This window comes from Nycticebus coucang, chromosome 17 (assembly GCF_027406575.1).
Source record: "Nycticebus coucang isolate mNycCou1 chromosome 17, mNycCou1.pri, whole genome shotgun sequence".
NCBI lineage: Eukaryota > Metazoa > Chordata > Mammalia > Primates > Lorisidae > Nycticebus > Nycticebus coucang.
Genome location: NC_069796.1, coordinates 31,409,584 through 31,427,495, shown reverse-complemented (window position 1 = coordinate 31,427,495; position 17,912 = coordinate 31,409,584). Strand labels below are relative to the sequence as shown.

The 17,912-nt window shown below is 42.0% G+C and overlaps 1 protein-coding gene across 3 annotated transcripts in view; it reads left to right on the top strand.

The window, feature by feature from the left end:
• The window catches only part of FSTL4 (follistatin like 4), a 432,774-nt gene that overhangs the window by 372,634 nt on the left and 42,228 nt on the right, over positions 1-17,912 (top strand). The window contains exons 9-11 of one of the 3 annotated variants that reach the window (XM_053567330.1): positions 12,696-12,857; positions 13,237-13,371; positions 14,343-14,369. In XM_053567330.1, coding sequence (XP_053423305.1) covers positions 12,696-12,857; positions 13,237-13,371; positions 14,343-14,369 — 324 coding nt within the window. The remainder of the gene's footprint in view (positions 1-12,695; positions 12,858-13,236; positions 13,372-14,342; positions 14,370-17,912) is intronic. The other 2 variants (XM_053567329.1, XM_053567331.1) reach the window with 2 other exon arrangements.

Sequence of the window (17,912 nt, the reverse complement as noted above, 5' to 3'; positions counted from 1 at the left end):
TTACATTGTGGTATATTCCTTCTATGTCTAGTTTGTTGAGAGTTTTTTTTATCATGAAGTGAAGTTGAATTCTATCATGTGCTTTTTTCTCCATCTATAGAGATCATCATATGGCTTGATCCATCATTTTTTTGTTGTGATATATTGTGTTTATTGATTTACATAAGTTGAACCACTTGATCATAGTGTGTTATCTTTTTGATGTGCTATTAGATTTAGTTTGCTAGTAATTTTTTTGAGGATTTTAGTGTCTATGTTTATCTATAATATTGGCCTATAGTTTTCTTTTACTGTTGTGTCTTTGGTTGTGGTTTCCAGGTAATGCTGGCCTCATAGAATGAGTTTGGAAAAATTCCCTCCTTTTCACCTTTTTGGTATAGTTTGAGGAGAATTGGTGTTAGTTCTTCTTTGAAAGTTCAGTGGAATTCAGCAGCACAGCCATCAAATCTGGACTTTTCTTTATTGGGAGACTTTATTACTGATTCAGTTTCATTATTCATTGTTGGTCTGTTCAGGTGTCCTATTTCTTCCTGAATCAATCTGTATAGATTGTATGTGTCCAGAAATTTATCCATTTTCTCTAGGCTTCCCAGTTTGTAAGTATATAGTTGTACACAATAGTGTCTGATAATCTTTTGTATTTCTGTGATATTAGTTGTTAATAACTCCCTTTTCATTTCCAATTTTGTTAATTTGGATCTTGTTTCTTTTTTTCTTATTTAATATAGCTGTGACTTATCTATTTGTTTATCTTTTTTAAAATACAACTTTTTGTTTCAATGATCCTTTGTATTGATTTGTAGTCTCTATTTCATTTAGTTCTGGTCTGGTCTTTATTCTTTCTTCCTACTAATTTGGGTTTGGTTTGTTCTTGCTTTCCTAATTCTTTGAGATGTATCACTAGGTTTTTTTATTATGATTCTCTCTACTTTTTTGACGTGTATGCATTTCTTACTATGAACTTTCTTCTTAGGACAGCTTTTTCTGTATCCCATAGGTTTGGGCATGTTGTTTCAATTTTCATTTGTTTTAAGGAAGTCCTTATTTTCTCAATTTCTTCCTTGACCCAATGGTTATTGAGGAGCATGTTGTTTAATTTCCATGTATTTGTATAGTTTCCCAAGTTCTGCTTGTTATTGATATCTAGTTTTCTTTCATTGTGATCTGAGAAGATACTTGATATGATTTTGATTTTTTTCAATTTTTTAAGACCATTTTTGTGTCCTAACATATGATCTATCCTGGAGAATGTTCCATGTGCTGGTGAGAAGAATATATAATCTGAATATATAATCCCATAAATGTCTGTTAGGTCCATTTCATCTAAAGTTCAGTTTAAATTCAATATTTCTTTTTTTTTTTTATAGTTTTTGGCCGGGTCTGGGTTTGAAACTGCTACCTCCCGCATATGGGGCCAGCACCCTACTCCTTTGAGAAACAGGTGCCGCCCTTAAATCCAATATTTCTTTATTAATTTTCAGTCTATATAATCTGTCTCTACTGTTGAAAATAAGGTATTGATGTCCTCAACTATTATCGTATTAGTGTATCTCTCCCTTTAGATCTAATAATATGTGCTTTCTATATCTAGTGTTCTAGTGTTGGATACACACATATTTAGAATTGTTATGTCTGCTTGCTGAATTGATCCTTTATTATTAATGACCTTCTTTGACTCTTTTTACTTTTTTTAATTATTTAAAGCCTGTTTTATCTGATATAACTATAGCTATTCCTGCTTGCTTTTGGTTTCCATTTACATGGAATATCTTTCTTCATTCTTTTACTTTCAATCTATATGTGCCTTTACAGGTGAGATGAGTTTCTTATAGATAGCATATAGTTGAGTCACTTTTTTTCTCTTTTTTTTTTTTTGTAGAGACAGAGTCTCACTTTATGGCCCTCGGTAGAGTGCCGTGGCCTCACACTGCTCACAGCAACCTCCAACTCCTGGGCTTAAGCGATTCTCTTGCCTCAGCCTCCCGAGTAGCTGGGACTATAGGCGCCCACCACAATGCCTGGCTATTTTTTGGTTGCAGTTTGGCCGGGGCCAGGTTTGAACCCATCACCCTCGGTATATGGGGCCGGCGCCTTACCAACTGAGCCACAGGCAACACCCAGGTCACTTTTTTTTTCACCCATTTATCCAGTCTATATCTTTTAAGGGGAAAGTTTAATCCATTTACATTCAAGGTCATTGCTGATATAAAAGGGCCTATTCCTTTACTGTTTTCTTTTTATTCATTTCTGATTGTTTTACCTATCATTTCTTACTTCTTTTCTCTCTTGTTTATCATTGTGGTTTGGTAGTTTGGTAATAACATTTGAGTCTTTTCGGCTTGATGCCTATAGTACAGTGGTTACAGTGCCAGGTACATGCACCAAGGGTGGTGAGTTCAAACCTGGCCCGGGCCAGCTAAACAACAATGACAACTGCAACAAAAAAATAGCCAGGCATTGCGGCAGGTGCCTGTAGTCCCAGCTACTTGGGAGACTGAGGCAAGAAAATTGCTTAAGCCCAAGAGTTTGAGGTTGCTATGAGCTGTGATGCCACAGCACTCTACCAGGGCGATGTAGTGAGACTCTGTCTAAAAAAAAAAAAAAATTTCAGTCCTTTCTCTTCCTTATTTGTGTGTTTACCCTACCACTAAGCTTTATACTTTCATGTGTTTTCATGATGGTAGATATCATCCTTTCACTTCCAGGTATAGGACTCCCTTAAGGATTTCTTACAGGCCCAGCGTGACGGCGCTGAATTCTCTAAGTTTTTGCTTTTCTCAGAAAGACTATATTTCACCTGCATTTGTGAAGGATAACTTTGCTAGGTATAGTATTCTTATCTGACAGGATTTTTATTCCTTTCAATGCTTTGAATACATTACCCCATTCTCTGCTGCCCTGTGAGGTTTCTGCTGGGAAATTCACATTAATCTGATGGGAGTTCCCTTTAAGTGACTAAATGCTTTTCTCTTGCTGTTTTTAGGATTCTGTCTTTGTCTGTAACTTTTAACACTTTAACTACATACAGAGGCATTGTGGTGGGTGCCTGTATTCCCAGCTACTTGGGATACTGAAGCAAGAGGGTTGCTTCGGCCCAAACGTTTGAGGTTGCTATGAGCTATGATGACACCATGGCACTCTACCAAGGGCAGCATAGGAAGATTCTGTCTAAAAAAAAAAAAAATTTTTTTTAACTACAATGTACCATGAAGAAGAAGAAGAAGAAGACCTTTTTTAATAGCGAACCCCTGGGCTTCCTGTATCTAGATTTCTAAATCTCTTCCTTGACGTGGGAAGTTTTCAGCTATTATTTTGTTATATAGGTTTTCTTTCTTTCTTTTCTTTTCTTTCTTCTTTTTTTTAGACAGTCTCACTATGTCACCCTCAGTAGAGTGTTGTGGAGTCACAGCTCACAGCAACTTCAAACTCTTGGGCTTAAGTGATTCTCTTGCCTCAGCCTTAAGTAGCTGGGACCACAGGCACCTGCCACAATGCCTGGCTTGTTATATAGCTTTTCAATTGCTTTTCTTCCTAATGTTTAGTTCTCACAATTAGCATTGGAAACAAAGGACTTTATTATTTTTTTCTTTTTTTTAAGACAGAGTCTCACTATGTTGTTCTCAGTAGAGTGCTGTGGCATCATAGCTCACAGCAACCTCAAACTCCTGGGCTCAAGTGATTCTCTGGTCTCAGACTCCCAAATAACTTGTTCTACAAGCACCCACCAAAACACCTGGCTATTTTTAGAGATGGGGCCTTACTCTTGCTCAGGCTGGTCTCAAACTCCTGAGCTTAAGCAATCCACCTATCTCTGCCTTCCAAAGTGCTAGGATTACAAGTGTGAGCCACCGCACCCAGCCTCAATTGCTTTTATCTTCACCTATATCACACTAAAAAATTGACTATTTGGTTGTTTTGTGGTGTCTCATTATGAACTTTGTTTATTCTTTTTTATTATTTTTCTTTATTTTCATCTGACTAACTTACTTCAAAAAAACATGTCTTCAAATTTTGAAATTCTTTCCTGTGCTTGATCTAGTCCATTTTTGGAGCTTCTGAATGTAATTTATTTCATTCATAAATTCTTCAATTCCAGAATTTCTGTTTGGTTGTTTTTTTATGGTATCTGTATCTTTGGTAAATTTATCATTTGTATCTTGAGTGGTTTTTCCAAGTTCCTTGTATAATTTATCTGGGTTCTCTTATATCTCACTGGACTTGTTTAATAACATTATTTTGGATTCTTTTCCTGGGATTTCATAAATTTATTTTTCATTAGAATCTGTTGCTGGGGAATTATTGTGTTTTCTTTGGAGGTATCTTTTTTTGTTTGTTGTTTGTTTTTTGCCTTTTCATGTTTCTGTGCTCTTACAGTGATATCTACATATCTGGTATATCTGTAACTACTTCTCAATTTTTTTAATTTGTTTTCATGCGAGAGGACATTTCCTGGAGATGTATCTGTGGTGTTGTTTGGGTAAGACACTTTGACTCTGGGTGTACACAAAATGATTTCTTCAGCTGTAAATAGCATCAGTGATATCTGTGATTTCCTTGATGAATTAGAGTTCGGTTGTTAGTAAAGGCTATGGTGAAGTTTTGCTGGGGACAGAGATGGCATATGTTGGCAATGGTGTTAGTGGGTTCAGGCAGGCCATTTCTTGGGCCCCCAGATAGTTTGCTCAGGTGAACTGTGGCAGCAGTGGACTGGGTAGTGGGCACATCCTCAGGCACTTGCTCAGCTGGCATTGTGTGGGTGATGGCAGTAACAGTAGAAGGACAACCCTTTCACTCCCAAGCAGTTCTGCATTGGTGTTGGTGGTCACTGTGGTATCTTGGCAGACCAGTCCCCAGGCCTGCAGGTAGTGCATGCCAGCTATGGTATGAACAGCAGATTGAGTGGCCCCATCCTAAAGGCCCCCAAGAAGAGTGCTCAGGTGCCAGTGGTGGGTGGGTGGAGAAGGGTAATTCCCAGGTCTCTGATGGCATCCTCAGGCACTGGAAAGAAAGGCTGGGCCAGGAAAACCTGTCTTCAGGCTCTATAGTGGTGTGCAGGTGCTAGCTGTGATTCCCATCCCCCTGTCAGAATACTTGGGTATGGGTGGCAGTGGCTATAGTGCAGTTCATTGCTAAAGATGGCAGGGTTGCTTTCAGGGCAGCAGCCACAGGCAGACAAATGGAGAGCACACTCTTTGGGCCTAGGTATCTGCTGTGGGCTGGGCAGCCTGTCCTCAAGGTGCTTGTAAATGCACAATGGTTCTGATGCTAGGGGACAGGGGTTTCCTGCCAATGACTTGTGCTTTGACTCTGGCAGCAGCAGCCAGCAGTGATGGTGACCACAGACAGGGGATGTCAATGGGGCTCCATGGAGGTGGAGGTGCAGGGGTTATTGGGCACCAGGGTGGATGCTGTCTGGTGAAGACTGGGCTCTGGGCTCTCTAAATGGTACCTTGTAGCTTCTTATGACTCAGTGTGGGACAGGTCCTGTGTGAGCTACCTCTCAAGAGCAATGCCACTGCACAGTCTGTAGGCAGCAACCTATATTAGTCTCAGGGCCAGTAAGGATTGAGGGACTCTCCTGTGGCAGGATTGCAGAAGTCCATGACAAGGATGTGGACTGTTGGGGGTCCCATCCTTTCCCCATATTGGGGAGCTCTTCAGACTCCTAGCCAGTCCCCCGGGAACAGGTTGTCTCATTTTCTTCTCCTTCCTTGCCTTAAATATTTCCTGTCACATCTCTCTTGAGTCCCAGTTCTCTCTCTTAGATGATCTATTTGAAGTGTAAGTATCTATTTCTACTACTTTTTTCTGGAGGAAGCAAGTAGCAGACACCTCTAGTCAGCCATCCTGAAGCCCCTCCTCTACTCATAAATTTTAGTGAATGATTCATTCCATACCCTTGACTTTCAGTCGGGTTTCATTTTGATCTAGAACACTGCCATGCACTTCATTTCAAAATTAGCCCTGAATTGGTCTGAGAGTTACCGGTTAGGGCTGACTAGGGGTCTTAACCTAGAATGTGTTAGAATGCAAATCCTCCAGCCCCATCCCAGACCGTCAGAATCAGGCACTACACTGTGGGGTGGGCCCAGCATCATGTTTGGCCAAGGTCCCCAGAGGATTCGGGTGCATGCCTGCATGTGAAAAGTCAGGGCTGAGGCAGGGCCAGTCTTCAATGCTTGTGCTGGCCACTGGCCATTCTTCTGAGGAAATCAGTTTACAAACCACCAGTTTGGAGCCCACCCTTATCCCCTAAGTTCCCATTTCACTGGACAAATCAATCTCCCATAAAAGGACCGCCCCCACAGGCATCAGGAAGTTAAATATTTCCTACGTGAGGTAGAACCTGCTCTCTATTCTGATAATTTTCTGTGGCTGCCATCCCCATACTGCCAAATCTCCCTTTGGAAGTGGTCATTACACTTGCAGTTAACTGTTGAATCACAGAAAGCTTGTGAGAGTGAAGACTGAAGGGGTCCTATCCATTGCCACAAGCATGATGCCTGACACAGGGCAGGCATTTAGTGAACTCTGCCTGCACACCATTGAATTGAAAGGCTTTGTAAAGTCCATCGAGATCATTCATGTGGTGCCAGACCTAGATGAGAACTCCCTCAGCTCTTCCCTCACCTCTCACTTCCATACTTTGAAATGTTAAGTATTATAATACTTTGCAATATCTGGTATAGCAAAATGACAGTCATCCCTCTCTTTTATGCAAAATTTCCTCAGCTGTTCTTGCATCTTTTTTCTAGAAAAATTTGTAATTGTTTTGTCAAGACCTTACCAATTGATTTTAATTGGAATTAAACATATGGCTTAATTTGGAGCAGCTTATTTTCTTAACAATAGTTAAGTCTTCCTACCCCAAAATATGTCTCTTTCCAATTTTTTTTTCAATATTGTCAGTGAGGTTATATTGTTTTCTTCATTGAGTTCCATTATACATATTTTCTTTCTGGTCATTGCTCTCTTTGTCAATTTAAGTAAGCTCTTAAATTTTGGATTTTGGCACTGGCCTCTTTATTGTACTTGCTTATTAATCCTTACCACTTTTTTGGTTATGTAGAGGATATCCAGATAGCTTTTTTCCATAATTTTTAATATTTGTACCTCTCATTTCTTGCCTTCCATTGACAATGGAAGCATAACAGCGTAACATTGAGAGTCTGGTATTGCCTCTTTTCTTTTTTTTTTTTTATTAAATCATAACTGTATACATTGATATGATCATGGGGCATCATACACTCGCTTCATAAACCATTTGACACATTTTTATCACAGTGGTTAACATAGCCTTTCTGGCGTTATCTCAGTTACTGTGCCAAAACATTTACATTCTACATTTACCAAGTTTCGCAAATACCCCTGTAAGATGCACCACAGGTGTGATCCCACCGATCCCCCTCCCTCTACCCACCCACCCCCCTTTCCCACTTCCCCCTATTGTTAAGTTGTAGCTGGGTTATAGTTTTCATGTGAGAGTCCCAAATTAGTTTCATAGTAGGGCTGTGTACATTGGGTACTTTTTCTTCCATTCTTGGGATACTTTACTAAGAAGAATATGTTCCAGCTCCATCCATGTAAACATGAAAGAGGTAAAGTCTCCATCTTTCTTTAAGGCTGCATAGTATTCCATGGTATACATATACCACAATTTATTAATCCATTCGTGGATCAATGGGCACTTGGGCTTTTTCCATGACTTAGCTATTATGAATTGGGCTGCAATAAACATTCTGGTACAAATATCTTTGTTATGTTGTGATTTTTGGTCTTCTGGGTATATGCCCAGCAGAGGAATTACAGGATTGAATGGCAGATCTATTTTTAGATCTCTGAGTGTTCTCCATATATCTTTCCAAAAGGAATGTATTAATTTGCATTCCCACCAGCAGTGCAGAAGTGTTCCCTTTTCTCCGCATCCACACCAACATCTCTGGTCTTGAGATTTTGTGATACAGGCTAGTCTCATTGGAGTTAGATGATATCTCAAAGTAGTTTTGATTTGCATTTCTCTGATGATTAAAGATGATGAGCATTTTTTCATATGTCTGAAGGCCTTGCGCCTGTCTTCTTCAGAGAAGTTTCTCTTCAAATCCCTTGCCCAGCCTGCGATGGGATCCCTTGTTTTTTTCTTGCTGATGCGTTTGAGTTCTCTGTGGATTCTGGTTATTAAACCTTTGTCAGAGATATACCCTGCAAATATCTTCTCCCATTCTGAGGGCTGTCTGCTTGCTCTGCTTACTGTGTTCTTAGCTGTGCAGAAGCTTTTTAGTTTGATCAAGTCCCAGTAGTGTATTTTTGAAGCTGCTTCAATTGCCCGGGGGGTTCTCCTCATGAAATACTCACCCAGACCAATTTCTTCAAGGGTTTTCCCTGCATTCTCCTCTAGTATTTTTATAGTTTCATGTTTTAAGTTTAAATCTTTAATCCAATGAGAGTCTATCTTAGTTAATGGTGAAAGGTGTGGGTCCAATTTCAGTCTTCTGCAGGTTGCCAGCCAGTTCACCCAGCACCATTTGTTAAATAGGGAATCTTTTCCCCACTGAATGTTTTTAATTGGCTTGTCAAAAATCAAATAGCGGTAAGTAGCTGGATTCATCTCTTGGTTCTCTATTCTGTTCCAGATATCTACTTCTCTGTTTTTGTGCCAGTACCATGCTGTTTTGATCACTATCAATTTGTAGAAAAGTCTGAGGTCTGGTAGTGTGATTCCTCCTGTTTTGTTTTTATTTCTGAGTAATGTCTTGGCTATTCGAGGTTTTTTCTGATTCCATATAAAACGAAGTAATGTTTTTTCAAGATCTTTAAAATATGACAGTGGAGCTTTAATAGGGAGTGCGTTGAAATTATATATTGCTTTGGGTAGTATGGACATTTTGATAATGTTGATTCTTCCCAGCCATGAGCATGGTATGTTTTTCCATTTGTTAACATTTTCAGCTATTTCTTTTCTTAGAGTTTCATAGTTCTCTTTATAGAGATCTTTCACGTCTTTTGTTAGGTAAATTCCCAAATATTTCATCTTCTTTGGCACTACTGTGAATGGGATAGAGTCCTTAACTGCTTTTTCAATTTGACTGTTGTTGGTGTATATAAAGGCTACCGATTTATGAATGTTGATTTTGTAACCTGAGACGCTGCTGTATTCCTTGATCACTTCTAGGAGTTTTGTAGTAGAGTCCCTAGTGTTTTCCAGATACACAATCATATCATCTGCGAAGAGCGAAAGTTTGATCTCTTCTGACCCTATATGGATACCCTTGATCGCCTTTTCTTCCCTAATTGCAGTGGCTAAAACTTCCATTACAATGTTGAAAAGCAATGGAGACAATGGGCAGCCTTGTCTGGTTCCTGATCTGAGTGGAAATGATTCCAATTTAACTCCATTCAATATGATATTGGCTGTGGGTTTGCTGTAGATAGCCTCTATCAGTTTAAGAAAAGTCCCTTCTAGACCAATTTTCTTGAGTGTTCTGATCATGAAGGGATGCTGGATATTATCAAAAGCTTTTTCTGCATCGATTGAGAGAATCATATGGTCTTTGTTTTTTAATTTGTTTATGTGCTGAATTACATTTATAGATTTACGTATATTGAACCAGCCTTGAGACCCTGGGATAAAACCAACTTCGTCATGATGTATAATTTGTTTGATGTGTTGCTGGATTCTGTTTGTTAGGATCTTGTTGAATATTTTTGCCTCTATATTCATTAGTGATATTGGTCTATAATTTTCTTTTCTTGTTGGGTCTTTTCCTGGTTTGGGGATCAGGGTGATGTTTGCTTCATAGAACGTGTTGGGTAGTCTTCCTTCTTTTTCTACCTTTTGGAACAGGTTGAGTAATATAGGTACTAATTCCTCTTTAAAGGTTTGGTAGAATTCTGATGTGAAACCATCTGGTCCCGGGCTTTTCTTTTTAGGGAGGTTTTGTATAGTTGATGCTATTTCTGAACTTGATATGGGTCTGTTCAACATTTCCACTTGATTCTGGTTAAGTCTTGGAAGGTGGCGTGCTTCCAAGTATCGGTCTATCTCTTTTCTTTTTTCTTTGTTTTTTCCTCAAATGTTTCACCATTTGAAAAAGAATGGTGCTGTTTCTTCTTTTTATAGAGATATTCTTCATTGTAGGATGAAAATATCATTCTGTTCCTGTTTTATTGAGAGTTTTTCCCCAAGAAATAGATTTTGGACTTTTTTCAGAGGCCCTTCTAGTATCTAGCAAGAGAATCAAATGGTTTTTCTCTTTGACTGCCTTTGATTTTGGATATGATTAATTATAGATTTCCTAATAGCCACTGAAACATATTATACTCGGTCCCAGTATATTCTTTTAATACCATGCTAGATTTCATTTGTCGATATTTTACTTAGGATTGTGGTGTATCTAGTCCTAAGAAAGATAGGTTTGTAGTCTTTTTTGTGCTCTCTTTGTCAAGTTCTGGTGTCCAGGTTATACTACCTTCGTGGTGTAATTTGGAATGTCTGTCCTGTTTCATGCCATAGGAATTATTCATTCCTTAAATATATGAAGGAAGTCGCCTATAAAACTAGTCAGAGTGCCTTTTGGGTTAGTAGCTCTTTAAAATTGTTTTAAATATTCTCTCTTTAATTCAAAGTTGGTACTTTAAAGTTTCCTTCTAAATGATCCATTTCATTAAGAATTTTTACATTTACTACTCATAATTGAATATAATATCCTCACATATTTTTTAACTCCCTCTGTATTCTTTCTCATTTTTTTCATTGATCAAACTTGCCAGAAACGTGGCTATTTTGTTGGGTTCATTTACAAATATCCAGCCTTTAGATTTATTTATCAGTTGTATTCTTTTATAGCTTTCTAATTGATTCATCCATTTCCATTGATTCTTATCCCACATTCTTTAAATTTACTCTGTGGTTGCCAGGCAGGCTTATATAAATAGATGTTGATCTATCAAAAGTCCAAGCCTATTAGTACCCATGTCCCTGCCACCCTTATCCTAGGACTCTGCTTGTGCTACCACCTTCTCCAGCCACGCTCCAGCCCAGGGCCCCCAAGTTCTATCTCTGTGCTCTTGAATTATAACTGCCCAGCCAAAATTCTACTACCTATTCAACTTGAACCCTACTTCTCCCTCTACCAAACACAGGGTGTAGAGAAGTTTTCTTCTTTCCCTTTTGAACCAAGAGGGAGTAATAAAAGGGAGTCACAGATTTATGTTCCAAGCATTCCTCCAGATTTGCCTCAGTTGGAGCCCCACCTACCTCCTCCACCCCCAGTGGCCTGATGTGTGACAAGGCCCTTCTGCCCCACCCCAAAGATCTCCCCTAGAACTTGGAACAAAGAGAAAGTGGGTCTCAAATTTTATTGTTCATAGGTCTCTGTATGGTTTGCAATAGTGTGCTCTGAGCTTACCTCATTGACATAGCTCTCAGCCATTTGAGGGTGGGATCACGTCCTTTCCTGATTCTCCACCTCTGCCCCCAACTTTGACCCAAGATCAGCCATGGAAACGTGACTCATACCGAGTTGCTCAAATTATTAGCAGCCCTCTGAGGCATGGTGGCAGGAGCTGCAGATTCCATTTCTCATTGTAAGACAATGAAGTTTTTCTTTTTTCCTCTGCCCATCCCACGCACAGATCACTAGAATTTTCCTTCCTTGCTCAGGTCCCAGAATCCACACCAGCCACCCCCTTCTACTTAAACATCAATTTGTTCTACACTCTAGTCCCAAGAAAAATCTTCTAAAGTACTAAGATGCTTTATTTTATTGAACAATAGAAGCTTCCAAATAACTCTAGGAAAATGTATTTGTCCAATTCAGGAAAAACCCATTCCAAATGGTGTGTAATGTTTTGGTTTAGTTTAATACACAGGTATACTTACATAAGCTCTCACAAATCCTTTTTATAAGTATGTATAGTAAAATGTATCGATAAGTAAGAAATGATACTTATATTCTTGGACCTAGAGCTAAGAGCAAAAGGGACAATCCTCAGACTGTCTTAGGGTCTCCCTCCCCACAGCCATTCTGAGTAAGAAGAACCAGAGTTCTGTAGAGGATGCCGGAGCCTCACCTGCCCACACCATGTGGTATGTGGCTGGATCACATGCTCAGCTCCAAACTTGACTGCCAGGGCCCATGGCTGAGTCTCTCCAGAAGCAAGGAGGCCATTCCTGGCCTTTTACCCATGTTCTAGGGGGTAGTAAGTGGGAAATAAAAATGACCCATAGAAAAATAAATGGACTTCCCCAGAGCAGAACCCCTGCCAATCAGTGCCCATAAGTGCTTTGTGAAGCATTTCCTGAAAGAAATTAAGCCACTGTCCAGTTGCTTTCCAATAACAGAAATAATATATCTAAATTTTATTCATTCAGAAATAAATTTCAGTGGTGGTTGCTCTTTACATGTAGCAGCTGAACAGCATTAAATATTTGGATGTCTTTCTGATCATATTTAGAATGATGATGAAAATCATGAATTACAGGGTACAAAGCCTGACATTTTTATTGCCTGTAATCCATTTTATAGCCTTTTCTTTTAGAGCTTGAGTTGCTGAACAGGATTAACGTAAGCAAGTTAAGAAGAGGACTCCAGGGTCACCTCTCGCATTCACCCCTCTGGAGCAGGGTCTTTGGGCTGGGCCATAGGCCTGTGCCCAAGTCGGGCCCCTTTCTTACCAGTACTGACTCTCACCCACAGTGCCACCAGTCATCCGCGTCTACCCAGAGACCCAAGCACAGGAGCCCGGAGTGGCTGCCAGCCTGAGGTGCCATGCAGAGGGCATTCCTGTGCCAAGAATTACATGGCTGAAAAATGGCATGGATGTCTCAGCCCAGATGTCTAAACAGCTCTCCCTTATAGGTAAGAACTGCCCTTTGTGTCTACGTGATATTTCCAGCCACTCCAAGGTGAGGCTCCAGGAATGGAGATGAGAGATGTGACTTGTTTCTAAGTCAGCCAGGTTAGGCGTGAACATGTTTCCCCAAATTTTCTTAATATCTGGGCTCATACAGATGTTGTGGCTTTCTAAGAGCAATGACTAGAAGATGTCATCATGTCCCACTTTACCCTTAGTTAATTTCAGCTGTGCCAGCACTTCCTGGATGCGTTATCAGGTATATTGGCTTCCTGGGGGCTGTGTTTTTAACCCCAACACTCTCAATTGCCCCTTGAAGGAAATGGGGAAGTGAGGAGGGGTCTCCAACTGAGCAGGCTACCCCAAGCACTGTTCTTTCTGCAGCCAATGGGAGCGAACTCCATATCGGCAGCGTTCGGTATGAAGACACAGGGGCATACACCTGCATTGCCAAAAATGAAGTGGGTGTGGATGAAGATATCTCCTCACTCTTCATTGAAGACTCAGCCAGAAAGACCCGTGAGTCAGCTCTTGCCTTTATGGTTCTCACTGAGCTGGTTTGGTTGTTGGGGGGCAAGAGAGGGCACCACAGCCACCAACTGTGAGCCCCTGAAGACAGGGTAAACCCATACCCCTCTAAGCATAAAGCAGGGATCAGTGAGTACTCAGAAGTGATCAGACCTTCCCTAAAACCTAGACAGTGCTGCTAACATAGACAGGGAAACTCTCTGGACAGCAGACAGAGCCCAGGAACACAAGGAAGCTCACATATCTCCACCCCAGTTCTGCCTCGTACTTGCTGTACAAGCAGAACCTCTGCCCCTCAGCCATAAAACCCCTCACGCCACCCACCCACCAGGTACTGCACTCCCACAGCAGCCCAGACTCTGGCCTGTGCACTCCTGCACCTGTTGGGGGTGCCGTGGCCTTTACTCCAGGAGTCGAAGCCCATCTGGTGTGCTAAGTGTGCTCTCCCATACTACCAGTGCTCCCCAAGTAGGCCTGTGGGTGTGACTTTGTGGACGTGGGAGTTGATCGTGGTCACAGCCTCCAAGCTAAGTCTTTGTCATTAGAAGAGATAACCAGAAATATTTTATATGGTCTTCCTAGGAATATCCTAGTTGAAAATTAATTCTCCTGAAGTAACCCAGGAAATCAGAGAGAGAAGTTGCTCACTCTTTATCAATACAGAATGTGCAGGATCCCACTCACTTCCCCGAGGCTTCTCAGGCCATTAGTGATCCTGGGGCCTGATTCCAGAGACTCATTTAGTACTGAAAGTGCACTAAAACCTGAAAGTATACACAGGCCCAGAGTCCCCCTAGGTACTATTGCTGAGACAATGAGTGTTGCAGGGTCTATAGGTGATGGACCAGGTCCCAGTGTCTCCATAAATGGAATCACTACCATGAAGGTTTGACATTGATTTCTTCTTTTTTCCTTCCCTCAATCTTGAACATTCCTGCTCTCCTGATTCTCTACTGCTGCAGTTGCAAACATCCTGTGGCGAGAGGAAGGTACCAAGCTTAACTGTCCCGCAGCATGCCCGTGATCGCGTGTGTCCATAGCTCCATGAGGGGCCATCTTTCCGTGCACCACCATCAGCTTTTCCCAACACCAAGCAGTCCCCACAAGCAGGGCCAGCATGCCAGATTAGATGGAGGCGGGAGGGCAATGTGAAACTCAAGTGGCACGCAAGTTGAATCAAATTAACAACCTTCTAGTGCCTTTGATGACCAATTTAAAAATGGAAAGTTGCCTTTATAAGCTGCTGAAGCAGACTACTTGGCAGGGGCTCCTATCCAGATCTGGACCTTAAACTTTTTTCAAGTAGCTGATATTGGGTTTGGGTTTGGTGCTTTGCTTACCTTGTGCTGTTTTAAAAAGACCAAAAGGGAAAAAATAGTTGTGGATCTCTACTGGATGTAGAGTACCTTAGGTATTCTTTGATTGAGGAAATGCTAAAGAGAAAAGATACCATGATTGGGCGGTACCTGTGGCTAAGTGAGTAGAGCGCTGGCCCCATATACCAAGGGTGGCAGGTCGGGACCCCACCCCAGCCAAACTGCAACAACAACAAAAAAAAAAATAGCAGGGCCTTGTGGCGGGTGCCTGTAGTCCTAGCTACTCAGGAGGCTGAGGCAAGAGAATCACCTAAACCCAGGAATTAGAGGTTGCTATGAGCTGTGTGATGCCACGGCACTCTACCGAGGGTGATAAAGTGAAACTCTGTCTCTACAAAAAAAGAAAGAAAAGCTGCCTTTATTTCTGTAAAGGTATATGTTTAAACATATAGATTAAATGTTGGATATTTTCTTTATTAAACAAATTTTGGATGTTAGGTTGAGCCATATGAAATTGACATTTTTGTACATCAAAAAATGGTCTACTGTTGACAATTTCATGTGGTTCCAAACAACAACAACAAAAAAAACCCACAGGCACTTGTGGGAGCTGGGATATACAACCTGAGTCCTAGTTCTCATTCTGTGAAAAACTACCCTGAGGACCCCACCAGATCTGAGCCCAAATCCCCTTGAGGTCATACTCTCTCCAGCTTGGTGGCAAAAGCAGGCCATATCAAGCAGCAGGATGTCCCTATGTGACTGCAGGGTTAAGCACAAAATCTCCGTCTTTAAAAACCAGGATATTTCCTATCCCGTTTCTCCTGAAGAACTTGGCGTGATGGTGCCTACAGTCCAGCGTGAACACACACGTACACACCCAGAAGCATTTCCTGAACATCAGTCACTAAAGAGGGCGAAGTCTGGGAACAAAACCAAAGCAGAACCCAGAAAATGAGGAATTGCTGCCAGTAGCAACAGGCGATGATCACAGCCTGTCACGCTCTTGCTGCTCTGAACTAGGAGGCTGGTTCATTGTCCAAGAGCCCTCACTCTGCCTGTCAGAGGTGGTGTTTTGCTAAGGGGAGGTTACTGCAAACGGACTCAGTTTTCAAAAAAAGTCTGTGCAGTGTGAAGAGCAGTGGTAGAGACCCAAATGCCCCTGTGAGACCCACAGCCACCTTAGGTTGCAGGGCTGGTAGGTGCTGTGCTGTATTGAACAGCCAGGCAGTGAACAAACCCTTCGCTGCTAAAACTCAAGGCCTGGAGATAGGGAACAAAGGGGCTAGCAGGCCTCAGGGCGTACTCAAATCTCAACAGGGGAAATGAGATCTTGCGAGCAGACAGAAAGCAAAAACTGCTCCTTCAGGCCTCTTTAGCAGAAAATAAATTCAGACAGAACTTTCCAGGGGGCTGGATCATGAGGCTGGGTAGCCCATCAAGTCAATTAGTTGTTGAATGAGCATTTGTTGGGCCTCGCTTTCCAGAGCCAGCTGTGAGCAGGGTCCTGCACTCAGCTGAAGTGCAGCTACAGCGCAGACCCCATGTGGACTCCATTACACTCACAATCTCCTGGTGAGTCTTCTAGCTATCCATGTTCCAACAAGCCTAAGGAGGCTGTTTCTGGAGTCTGTAGCTTAGCAGGAGCTTTGACCTCTGCCGGCCCCCAGGTTTGAGGGGAAGCAGTTTGCCAGGAGAGTGTAAGCTCCTGCTGTGGGTAGGACAAACAGGGTCAGAGAAGATGTGTGCAGGCATGCTCCCTCCAAATACCCAGACATTGGGAAGCCAAGACTAGCTGTTTGTGGGGAGTTTCATCTGGCCCTCAAAGAACAGGCTGCCCAGAGTCCCAGGGCTCTCCAGACATTCCGCATCAGGAGAGATGCAGATTCTGCCAGATGTTGGCAGCTTCTAAGAGGCTGGGTTCCAGCTGCTCACAGTGGCAGCAGCTGCCACCCCCTGCCTCCTCCAGAGGCATTTGAGGTTGTATCATAGAGTCAGAACCTTGTTCAGTACCAAGGGCCACTTGCACTGATGCCTTTCAGTCGCCAAGGACCTAAGACCCAGAAAACTCACTGCCTGCTGAGTCATTGGAAGGAAATGAATGGTAATTCCCGAGTTCCTCTTTTATTGTTTTCTAACTCACTAAAAACTTGTCTAGATTGCCCATTAAACCAGTACACCAGTTTTCTCAGCATGCTAGTAAAGAGAGTTTTCTGTATATATAATTTTCTTAGAATTTATAAAAATGTTAGTGTTATAAGTTTAAAAGAAATATAGAGAATATAGGCACAGTGGCTCATGCCTGTAATCCTAGTACTTTGCTTGAGGTCAGGAGTTCAAGACTAGTCTGAGCAAGAGTGAGACACCATCTCTACAAAAAGAAGGAAGAAAGGAAGGGAGAGAGGGAAGGAAGGGAGGGAGAGAGAGAGAGGGAAGGAAGGAAGGTTGATTAGGCCTTAGGCATGATGGCATGTGCCTTCCCAGCTACTTGAGAGGCTGAAGCAGGAGGATTGCTTGAGTCCAGGAGTTTGGAGCTACAATGGGTCCACTGCACCCTAGCCTGGGCAACAGAGCAAACTCTATCCAGGAAGGGAGGAAGAGAAGAAGTGAGAGAGGAAGAGAGGGAGGGAAGGAGATGAGAAAGAGAAAGAAGGAAGGAAGGGGAAGGAACAAGGGAGAAGAAAGTCTAGACCCCCATCTTTATGCCATGTTTCCCCTCTATGGAGGGACAGGGGCCCAAAGGTAAGGCCCAAGGTCTAACTCCAGCTCTAGCACAAAACAAGTAACCTCAGCCAAGACCCTTTCCCTCCTTGGACTTTAGTGTGTTTTTAAAATAAGGAGGCTGAACTAGATTCAGGTGAATCTTCTCCCTAGATATCCGCAGCCCTGGGCCAGGGTGAGGTGAGCAGGTGGGCATGATCAGGATGTAGGTTTTGCTGCCTGGCCTTGGGCTTCCATGGAGAAACTGGGGGTGCAGAGTGGGAGTGTGCTGTCTGGAAGGAAGGGTTAGCTGGCACAGACAGGCCAGGACTGAGTTTGGGCAGAGTCACAGCATTGTTCAGACCTCACATCCCAGGGAGTGATGCTATACACAAACATGTTATTAAAAATAACAGCCTTTGCATTTTTGGCATCGTCTGATCTATTCCAATTTGACTAGTTGACAATGAATGACCAAGGGAGGTTTTCATTTTTAGAACTGGAAAGATTAAACAT